This window comes from Manduca sexta, chromosome 20, assembly GCF_014839805.1.
Source record: "Manduca sexta isolate Smith_Timp_Sample1 chromosome 20, JHU_Msex_v1.0, whole genome shotgun sequence".
In the NCBI taxonomy this organism is placed as follows: domain Eukaryota; kingdom Metazoa; phylum Arthropoda; class Insecta; order Lepidoptera; family Sphingidae; genus Manduca; species Manduca sexta.
This window is the reverse complement of record NC_051134.1, coordinates 13,213,886-13,226,123: the sequence shown is the minus strand read 5'-3', so window position 1 is coordinate 13,226,123 and position 12,238 is coordinate 13,213,886. Positions and strand designations below refer to the sequence as shown.

Sequence of the window (12,238 nt, the reverse complement as noted above, 5' to 3'; positions counted from 1 at the left end):
TGTGTGGTGCTGGTGCCGCCGCTGCGACCGCGATTCCCGCCCTTATCGAAAATCGTCCAAGGTTCAGGAGAAACACTAACAACAATGTACCGTTATCATGTGATTACAAGGCGGGATGTTTCCCAATACGTTTACGTAGATACCTGATTTTTAGCAACGCAGGTGTTGCACTATCGAATAGTTTATGACTGATTGCTTTATTTTAAATTAATTTTGGAGCTCTTTTTTTTACCATATAATTATGTAGTATTACCATTAAGTAGTTATGAAAATAAAACTAGACACGTAGTAGAAATTAATATTATTGTTACGGTTGCGCGTGATTAATGTCAATAGATATTCACGTCTCATGTTAATATTCGAAAAATCCTGATTTTATAACATAGAGTCGTAGTAGTTTACAAGTTATCCATAGCCTTGTTCCGGCCAAGTTTTACCAGTTTAAATACTCCCGTAACTTCTATTTTCTATCATACTAGCTTATTAAAATGAATCATTTTATTCGTACGAAGTACCGAGCATATTGCAAGTATATTCTCTTCTTCTCTTCAGCCTTCGTCTGCCCAATGCTGAAAGCCTCTACCATATTTCGCCAACTAGTGCGGCCTCGGGCTTTCGGAGTATTATCGAAAATGTTCAAATCAACAAGTTGTGTTACAAATTGTAAGGTATACCTACATTCATAATAGCAGTATAATTATTGCAACAAGATATCCCGGTGCCATGCCGTCCCATACGCGCTGTAAGACCAGTGAAACCAACATAACCATTCCCCTCAGCCCCAATGGTGATAGAGATAAAGCGTCTTTTATTTTCTTAAAGGGCAATATAATAATTCCGATTATAGACATAATATTTTACATTTACCGACTTTATATTTGGATTTAAAAGTAGCTAGTTACGTAAGATGCAATGTAATTGACGTGTTTATGTGCTAGACCCGTGGTACTATAATTTACTGCGGCATACCTAAAAATTTCATCGTGTGGCACATGTTTTTATAAAGAACAGACTTGATTTACATGTTTTGCTCTTGTTTTGTGCAATAAACGATACTATGATGATATAGTTGAGGCAGAGATGTATAAACACCCTTATACATCTCTGCCTATAAATCAGATAATGAGCCCATGATTTCTCGTTATTGGTGCTGGGCCTTTGCTCGTAATAACCATCAAGAGTCAGTTAGGGTACCTACAAGACATTATCAACATAAAATATAAACAGACTCACACTTACTCAATAATCATCCTTATTCCTATTAATTTAATCCCTTCTTATTCTTTCGACTTGAATAGTTTTACCTACATGCTTTTGTTTTTTTCTTGCTTTTTTTATTCATAAAGGTTTCGGGGTCTGCAGGTACTATCCAATACAATGACAATAATATTCTTTTGTTTTATTTTCTATGAAGTGCCATTTTCTACAAAACACTTAAGCCTATGTAGTGTAAGAAAATAAAATTTAAATTCAATTGGAGTATGGTTCAAATGAAGTCAGGTTTTCAAAGAGTCCATAAACTCTCTTTGTAGTATTTTATACTAATTACGGATTTAACTGAATTTGTAAATTAAGTATGTTTAGTTACTGTTATTGTTTTGTTGTTGTTTTTAATAACACCACGCTACCTTGGACCATTATGTTTTTTTACAGGTTTTTATCGAAACATGATTGTGAATTAGTTCAAGTCAGAATCATAATTGACATATCTTGATTTGTTTGACAAAATAAAATAACAGAGGCAACTCAAAATTAAAATCATTTATTGAAATAACTTGAATTTTTTAAATGAAATATAATTTTACTAAAGCTAGTGGGCTTTACTTACACAACTAACATAGGACAGCGCAATACAACAATAAGACATAAGTAGCCATAAGTACATAATAATAGTTTTAATAACGTCTTTACATACAATATTAAATTGATCTAGGTATCAATATAGGATGCTTATACGTTAGGCTTTGTAGAGTATTCATATTTCACTAAAATCGATTTATCATTAAATTACATTAACATCGATTCGACAAATGCTTCAAAATGACATTGGGATACGTTTAAAATGCCTTACAAGCGAATGATATTTGTACCTATATGATACCTACTTCTGTCTAAATAACGATACGTAGCAAATAAACAATCACAAAATATTTGGACAAGTTAACTTGATATATTATGTCGTATTTTCATTGATTATATAACAGTAAGGAAGATACACAGACACCGGGGCCGACTTCGAGACACGCAATTAAAACTTAACACTAACTGATTAAAGAGAATATACTACAGCGCAAGCCAAAGTTATTTTGAATATAGGTGATAGCTGAGGTCAGATTTTACATTGGTATCTCTAAGATCCGCCCCGTAAATACAAGTTCTTACAGCCACTTTTATCACAAATTATAGCTTCATCTATCAGTTTGTCTACCATAGAAAATCTAAGATAACTTTTATCGCCTGTATAAATTTGTAAATTAAATCTACTAAATTATATCCTGGGCCCTTATTCTGTATGATAGTGTAAACGCGTAACGCGGCCGTGTCATGTTATCTCCGAGAAATGTGCGTGGAATGGTATTCTGTAAGTCAAATTTCTATAGTCCTAAACATGACGCGTTGTGTTACGTGCTTGTTACGCACTGTCAAAATAACGTGCGGGATAGAGAATAAGGGCCCTGTCCTGTTTCATACATGTATAATGTAACAGGTTGTCAAATATCGCTTTGATACAATGTAAAAAAAATGCACGAAGCAAATGTATTACGAAACGAAACACTTGTCACATTTCACGTCAAGTAACAGTAGTCGTGTAGAGGACATCAGATTGAACGTTTACGTCGATTACAATTTGGCATCGATCAACTAAACATAGCTTAATTAATTCATTAGCCTCACGATGAGTGGAAATAATATAAATGCGAACAAGCTTTGCTCCGGAGTCACTCGCGCGGACACACGCACGACCGCCGATGGCACGACACGCGACAGCCACAGTACACACCCGTCCAAACGACACGGGAAGCTCTCATATATGATGCGCTCGTATTCATGCGAATACATCGTTTTCTTTGATATCATGAGATCGGCGCGAACTTATCACATATCTGGCTAACAATTTACGGAAACGTTCAGATAGCACTCGCTTTGACCTGTTTAGTGGAGAGGAATTTCTGTTCGATCGACCTTCGAGGTATGCCGCTCACCTTTTTGGGCGATACTGTGTTGCAGTTTATGGAGGAGGGAAGTGATTTGTACCCTCCGTCCGAGCTGTAGTCAGTGTCCGTAGACTGCCCGTTGAGGCTCGGACTGTGTCTGTTCCCGTTGACGCTCTCCTTGCTGCTGATCCTGCCGTTATATAGGTCTCCGTACGACGTGTGATGTTTTATCAGAGGCGTCTCCTCTATCACTATGTTCCTGGTGATCCTCGGCTCTGTGTATTGGTGCTGAAAGTTCTCTATCGACCTCGACCTGCTGGAGTAGATCAAGGGTTTCCGTTCCGTTTTCTCGCCGACAGACGAGTCCCGCTTGACGTATCGCCTAGTCTCTGCATTGTTAGCTAACGCTTGCAAGTATTTGGAACCGACGCGGCTGTTAGTCTTGAGATGCACGGCGTCCGTCCGTTTGTCTGTTTGTCCGTTCTCGTCTCCGTTGGCGAGTCCGTTCACTTTTCTCGCACCGCACTGACATTTATTAACAGTCCCGTTGGTAACAGGTCTTTTAGTCTTTTGTGCTTCACTATAAGACGGCAGCTTCCTCGCGCTAGCTTGTTCATTCCAACTGTAGAAGATTGAATACTATTAAAATTAATACATTCTCATAATTTAAAAATTATCATTTAAAATAAAGAATATAGTATGCCCTGCTGCCTTTGCAAGAGTTTTGATCAAAAAGAATATAATGCTGTACTGTAGGGCAATATATAAATCTAAAATCACTCATTAGGTGATTTGTTATTTTCCCACAAAACGTATTTGTTGTTACACATAGTGTTCCAAATGACTTGATAATAGATTCAGACTTTTAAATACTGCTAAAATGTTGGGCAAACCTCACCTTTAAGTTCTGAAGAGGCAGCGTGTAACACAGAGACAAGTTTCATAATCAAAGTATAAAGATAAAACATCAGTTCAGTGATATAGGTAGTATTGAGTTACAATTTAATCGAAACGTCAGTCGTAATCATTTATCACACAACCTAAATTCAAACACAATAAAACTCTTCAAGCCAATTGTTTTATGCCAAATCCAGTACTATCAGTACTTAGTTAAAGTCATGCTAACATGCCTTAGGCATTTGTACTAGCACCAATGATAAATACTTATATATCACCATTATAAAGCGTTCTCGAATTAAAATTTAGGCACGTTCTGATATAACGCTATCACTATGGGACGGTTCATCATGGCGGCCATGATAAATGCCATTCCAAGAGACGAGTCATTTGAACTTAGTGTAACAGAGCTCGTCGACGTCTCTGTCGGAGTTCACAAGGACGCCGTCAGCAGCCGTCTGGTACAACAGATGCAGCAAACACAACACATTAACGGAACACAAGAGGCAAACAGCGAGCAAGCAGTCGAGCCACGCTACCTGATCCGACGGACGAACTCTCGCTCCACCCAAGTGGAAACTGCCGCGTGCCAAATCCATAAAGTTTTCAACATTTCGATCAATATCCGATCGGAACATAAAGCAGCATGTGAGGAAATTAAAAACAAAATGAAAATTCGGAAGGTCACAATGAATGAGCTGGTATCGGGGCGCTAGTACTAAACACATATTTACACATGAAATATAATGGATCATAAGAATATGCCAGTAAAGTAAGGAGATAGTGTGAGTGTGATGCGGCACATCGACGTGGGCGAGAATGTCATTTTTTTATTCATGTATTCCCGGAACACGACGATCCATTTCGACGCGTTTAGATCTGATGTGATGGATTTACTTCTGGTTATTGTGTTTTGTATGACTGTGGAACATCGTTCAGTGCAATTCGTTAGATAGTGTGATGGAAATATGGGCGTTATGATCAAGACTGATATGGTTGAATGTAGTGATCGCAAAATGGATTTTAACGAAGCGTAGATAAACCTAAAACAATAAATAAAATCATTGATACATAAAATAAATACATAAATAATGGGAGATACGGAGAAGCTACAGTGATTGTGGAAGTTGTATAACATCACAATGGAGAAGGTAAGTGTTGTAATTACACGGGACTTGATTACCTCACTAATCCGGAATTATCAGAACTCGTTAGTGCTGTGCTCATCGGCGGCCGCAACTGGAACATAACGCAAATTGACATTACACACCCACGTAACTTATCGTGTTGAGAAAATCCACATTACAATTACTAAGAAATACAGTTTTATTTCCTTGTATACACTAGAATCATCAATAATAGCTAATAAAAAAAATGCAAGTAAGACTTCGTGGTTAATGTTTTCTTTGTTAAATTTCAACTGTAATTATATAAGAGAGCAGCAATTAAAAATCGTTTTAAAAAATGTCATAGATCTTCTGGCCTATAGATCAGACCTTATTTGCTAATTCGGATTCTTTTCAACCCACATGTTTTTATAATGAAACCCAGATTTTGCCAGTTTCATAAATTATGACACAAGACTTATAAAACAGTATTAATGCCCTCACCATAAGGCGAGCTTCTTAACTAACTTCGTATATCCCTCAGTTATTAAACGATGTTTAAATAATTAGTCCATTTTTTCGTCTTTGAATTTTTAAAAGAAAAGGGTAGATGAGATGCCTATAGGTGGTGTGTATTACCCGGTCGGTCTGCGTGGCGACGTTGCAGGTGTCGTCGGTGCGCGGCTCGTGGCTCTCAGCCATGCGCAGCATCTGTTGCTGCAATACGCGCACCAATCGGTCCCGCTCCTCTAGCTGACTCTGTAAGTGAATTAATAATATTTGAATTATGCAGGCCACAATGTTCACACGTTAATTTAGAACTATACTAAAGCCCCCACACACAAATACACACCATCAGGCCTTTTATCCCCGGAGGAGTGCCTACCGCTGGCTATATATATCGGGCATAAATTTCAGACCCCAGGCACTCCAGGCTGATACTAAGCAAAAAAAAGTATCACTGTTCAACCCGGGATCCTAAATCCTCTATTGAATAAAACTATTATGTTATGGTTATGATGTTCACGTGAGTGGGAATGATAAATGAGATTTGAGGGTTTGTCACCAACGAGTATTACAGTAAAAGAAGTTAAATGAAAGTTACATATCATATTCAATAATTGCTGAGGTGATATTGTATGGTGCCATCGTATTCACATGAAATGACGTTAATACACATCCAAACGATTAAGGCCAGTCAGCAGAAAAAAGCAATTAAGTTACTTATGTTACGTTACTAGGAAATGATAGTAAATCTATTAAATCGGAATAAGAGATCCGCTGCCACGTTCAATCGTAATACCACAGAACATAAGCCATAGAATACTATGATCTCATTTATATAAATAAGAGTAGGTAGATAAATATTGTTATTTTCCTTGTTGTTGATTGTGCTAATCTAAACTCTTTGCTAATTAAATTGTCACAATAACTTAGGAGGATAAACTGTTTTAAATAGACTATTTATGTTAATTCCTAGATCAAAACTACTATCCTAAATGAAAATTAAGTACCCTATACTTTCCCGACCTTATGGAAAGAAAATAGCCAATTTCTCAGTTTTAGGGAGAATAGTGAAAAATTGCCGTTATGTAATAAACAATGACTTAGGTTTTAAGTGACAATCTAATGTAATTTACTGTTGTGTCTTAGGATTTGCTGTATCTGATGGTAAGATGTCGACTATTGAGTCGCTGTCGACACAATTGTGTCGGTCTGTTTGAACCGGATATACACATGCTGAAGACCGAACGCGATACACTTACCTGGGCCAATATGGCAGCTTTTAATACCTTGTGTTTGGTAGTCGTTATCTGTTTTCCAACATGTCCTAGGTTTTTAGGGGCTAATGGCTATACGACTTAATATTAAGGTGATAAGTAGGTGGTAGTAAGCTCCTGTATTACCTGCAGGTAGAGTATCTGCCGTCGCATTTCCGCACAGGTGTCGGGGTGCAGCGGCGAGGCGGGGGGGCGGCGCCCGTTGCCGCGCGCGGGACTCTCCGCGCACGCCGCCAGCAACGGGTCGAGAGTTTCGCTCTGCAACACGCAACACAACTTCGAACAAAGCCGCTACTGAGTCTGTTACATCAACAGAATTAAGCCGAGTCTCAACCAAGGCAAATTTTAATACCTGTACGCAATGGATTCTAGATATTCGATATTTATTTGATATCTTTACTATTAAGGAGAAGCTATCGATTATGCAGTAAGTTTTGTAAATTTGCCTCGGTTTTGACGGCACAAAGAGCCCTTTGCTACAGCTTTTATTGTCTTCAACATTTTTTTAAGGCCATAAAATCGATAGGCGCAAATGGCTAGTATTGCTTGATTTATTAGGGCCTTAGAATGATAATTTCACTAAGCAAAGCGGTTATCCCAATATCCATTACAATATCCCGAATAAGTATGTAGTGTTAGCGAACAGGCGTAATAATTTTGTGCCTCTTCTGGACGTAGTACCGACCACTAAATTCCCCAAGCATAAATACATAATCTCTTTAACACACATTAGCGTATTGGCTTTATATTTATAAATAAATATTACATCTAGTCGTTTAATGTAATAAGCCTTATTCTAAAGAAGCTTAGAAATACATTTGTATGTGGACAGTAATAACAGATTTCACACACAACATTTAAAGCAATCATTTATAATATTTAAAGCGTAATGCACATTCTTAAGACATAAAACTACAAACTCGAATATTAATAAGCGTTTGTGTAAATATTGGCAGTAAGCGTCAAACAGAAAGTTACCAACAATAAACCTGTAAAAGCATTATTAGTAATATTATAGATAAACATCGTGGGTTAGAATAGACTTACTGAAGATAGTTAGCGTTGTGCGAGTTACAATACTGCGTAGGCGTTACTTACACTCATCGAATGATGCTCCTCCCCTGGCTGCGTGCGGCAAACAACGCGATGCAACCAAATAAACAATGTTACAACAACACAACGACGTGCTTGGTACAAGCAACGCGAGACGCGGGCCCGTCGACAGACAAAACACAATCGACATTACTCCATAATCATAAGTGTTTACGCCGGAGTGTGTATCCAGAGCTTTGACATTGGTGTGCATATTGGAATGGTTTCAAGATATTTCAAGATGATTACTTATTCTCATGAGCAGTTTACGCCGGAGTCAGTTTCCAGAGCTTTGGCATTGGTGTGCATATTGGAATAGTTTCAAGATATTTTTTCTAAGTTATTCTTTTTACGTTTTTAAGTTGGCGTAACGCGGCAGCTGGGATGTCAATTATCCGGTATAATTAATTATAGAAATAAAGCAAAATCTTTAGTGATAATTGGAAAATAAAAATTGCAATGTCTAATGAATCTGTTTACGGGCCTGGTCTTACTCTAAATGTTACTATGTTAACATAACACTAACGTAAAAACTAGGCAAAACAAAACGGAAAAAGGGTAAAGCTATAAATACTTAAAGAATGATCTTAAGCTAAATCTTGGTGACTACGTTTAATATACTAAAACTGAAATTGAAGGTAAATAAGAATTGAAGGTGAATATTAACTAGCGTTTAGCACATAGATCATAAATCTTAATGTTTCTGTGTCAGAACAGTAACACTAGAAATCTATTATAACGGGTTTCCGTTGACAATCATTTTCCATACAGAAGCAGTTTGTAACTGTACTTAGTATCTTTAGTGTGAGAATATTTATTAGGACAATGCCAACGAGACAAAACACAATAGAGAGAAAAAAGGAGTCTAGAAACAACTCCAATAATGTTTTAAATCATAAAATACCTACTAAGTACATATAGGTATCTACCGAAAGTGCAATCATTTTTAATAAATAGTAATTTAGAAGTAACATATCTAATTGATGTTCTACTAATTAATAAATCGTAATTCAAAATATTACGCCTAATTAGTAATTAAGTATCATTCGTTTCTACTCATTACACATACAAATAAATATCTAATGCATGCCTATTCGTTATGCACAGCAACTAAGACCTAATAATGCGGAACTATGCAAATGAGTAACATATTTACAAAACATCAAAAAAAAAAGCAAATCATGCCATGATATTGAATACCTAATGTTTAATATTGATATGAACTTTTCTATTTGATCAGTGGATATATCATGTAACCGTAATAGCAAGGAAATATACCGAGCAAAACGTTTCATTCAACTGTTCTTAGAAATTACATAATATTCATATATGTTATTTCACAATTCCACTTTTGTTGAATTCATTTAGTCTTTATACCCACACATATAGATTTCCACTGACATCATCAGTTAGGTAAATAATTAGAAATTGCGTGTTTTAATACACCACGCTATAAATGATATGGCATAACAATAAAGGTAATATAATATTTGTTATTGTAATTAAAATATACGAAGTATTTATATCAACTAACGTTGTACCATGTGGTAAATCTTTCTCATAGCAAAATACTTGTATTATTCTTGCCATTTAGAAATTGTTTAATAACCAAACTTTGGTCCTGTGCAACTTTTTGCTCTCATTTTATCTTTAAGATTACTTTTGACTGTAATGTGACGAGTAAGCGCAATCATTTAAATTGAATAATTCAATTTTAATTGCAAATAAAATTACTTCGGAAAAATGTCTCGAGAAGCCTGAAGTGGCTAGATTATGTGGTGGAATGCAAACAAACCTCCTGTAAGACCCGCTTGAGCTGCAGCAGCAGTGTCTTGATGTCAACCACATCCTGCAAGAGCGAGGCGGGCGCGGGCGCTGGCGACGCGGTGCCGTCGCTGACGCCGCCATCTGAAGGCGTCTGCGTGCGCGAGCGCTGCAGCAGCCGAGCTGTACGCACCGGCAGGCTGGCCCTGGAGACATTAACATACACATTTAGAATGTATAAAATATAATCAGTATGTATAAAATCATAATAATTATATTATTGTCAAGCATCCCAATTTAGGGAGAAAATTCAATTTATTATTCTTATTTTAGAAAAAAATACTATAAAATTAGGTCTAATCATGGGCGTTTGATTTTTGTGGTATTATTAAATAGTGGAGAGTTGTGGTTACGCTTATAACTAAATAAAAGAATTTATAAAACTTTAATTTTGATCTGCGCGTGTCTTTCACTTTCTAATGGTAACATAATATTGTTTCTAATCTGGGAAATCTTGGGTGCGGATTTAATGTTGGTTAATATTATGTGTACGTCTTCCTAATATGATTTAAACATGATTGGATCTATAGGCCAAAATGGATATTCTAACCTGCTGGGCCCCTTCTAAAACTATGTTTCTATATATAAACGTTGATTCAATGTTAAAATGAAATGGAGTTAAAAAGTGATTCTCGAATGAGTCTTATGAAGTAAACTGATAGCACAGATACAATGTTTTGCTCTACTTAATACTGTGCACTTGTTAACCTTAGACACCTTAGATTAGATGAATCGAAACGAGATAGACACTTGATCTTAATTAAAGTGATATAAATTAACTCAAGAACATTCTCAAGGAATCTATGCTTATAAATTTATGAAGAACATTTCTCGGTGATTTCTAAATAATCTTGTTTTTAGTATAGATCGTTCCACGAGCAAAATATCACCGGCGTGAAGTAATCTTCACTGCTCATACATAATCAAAATTCCAAAAGAACCATCTATGAATAGGGCATTAGCACGGAGATCGTGATTTCATTTATTATTTCATCATATAGTTCATTCATTAACAGAATACAACGGTATGTTGTCACCTTACGTTGGTTTTATGTGAAATATTTTAGTCATCTATACGAACGACTCTGGTTGAGCCAGTCCAGTCAAGTTGCTCACAAATAAATGTCCATTATGACTACCTATTAGAACAACACATGATTATATACAAGCTCATTATACACTTCATTCTCAAAGGAGAGACAGAGTCGCAATTAGCTACTTTTCAGTCCATTTATGTCCCGTCTCATGGTGTGATAGAGCGACTCTATCGCCATATCAGACGTAAATTTGAATATCGGGTATCTCAGATGTATTTATGAAAATTTTCACCGATTTAGGCTGCTCGTCCTGATAATCGTATTTAGAATCTCACGAATCGAGCTACGCTGCTACTAAACTACCAGATACTGTTAATTGCACTAATGGCAATTTTCAGTGAACCGAACAGTGTATTTCGTTATCGTATTTACACGAGCCTTGTGTGTTCATGCCGGAAACCGGCTGGCAGTTCAGACGTACAGTTTCTTAAAAATAATTGCAATAAGCAACATTGCGAACACGCTAATTAATAGACCTCAGGCTGCGTGAAAGTGTATTGTCTGTTTTGGAAGCCTAGTTAGTTACATCGTGGATTTATATAAGTTTTATTTGACTGCCTTGGTGGCGTAGTTGTAATGCATACGCGGTACGAGTATGACCATCGCGCTGAAATCCTAGGTTTGAATCCCGGGTCGGGTTAAAATATTTATGGGTTTTTCTATCTAAAAAATGAGTCAATCGCAGCTCAGAGTCAGGAAGTTAGTGGTGTAGTACCCTCATGCTTCGGAAAGAACGTAAAGCCATTGGTCCAGCGCCTGATCCCTTTCCGGTCATGTCAGATTGCCCTAGCACGGGACTTTGAATGAAGGAATAGAGAGCGCAACTGTTTATTGCGCAGACACTTGTGCACTATAATATTCTCTGCTTACCTGGCTCATCTCCGTTGAAATTGGCCGCCGTGACCGAAATTCGGCTAGGAGGGATTCATAAGTTTTATTAAACCTTTATTTAAAAACACGGACGATTTTGGTTAAGTGTACGCGTACCTACAATGGATATTGATTGTTCAGGTTTTCCGAGACCTTTATTATGGATGCTTTTAAGTAAATCTAATTTTAAAAGGTGTTTTCCATAAATAACATAAAAATAAGGAACAAATAACTAGCAGTATAAGTATAAGTTTTCTATATACAAAATGATCTCAATCTCAAAACAGGTGGGCGATATTAACGGCAAGACGCCGAGTAACACTAACGTGGGTGAAGTTGGTCCTGCTACAGCTATGCATCAAAATCATATTCCTTGAGGTTATGTCGGATATGAAATTTTAAATTATACGTTCTAA

At 36.7% G+C, this 12,238-nt stretch overlaps 2 protein-coding genes across 4 annotated transcripts in view; both read right to left on the bottom strand.

Moving 5' to 3' along the window:
* LOC115456418 overlaps positions 1-12,238 on the bottom strand; it is a 344,631-nt gene that overhangs the window by 312,927 nt on the left and 19,466 nt on the right. The gene's annotated exons all lie outside the window — the stretch shown is intronic.
* LOC119189876 lies at positions 2,928-10,001 on the bottom strand (the record flags this gene model as incomplete). Of its 2 annotated transcripts, XM_037440588.1 has the most annotated exon segments (6): positions 2,928-3,777; positions 5,236-5,291; positions 5,798-5,917; positions 7,066-7,197; positions 8,038-8,064; positions 9,827-10,001. In XM_037440588.1, coding segments are annotated over 6 exon segments (1,159 nt in total), but the record flags the coding sequence as incomplete, so codon positions are not given.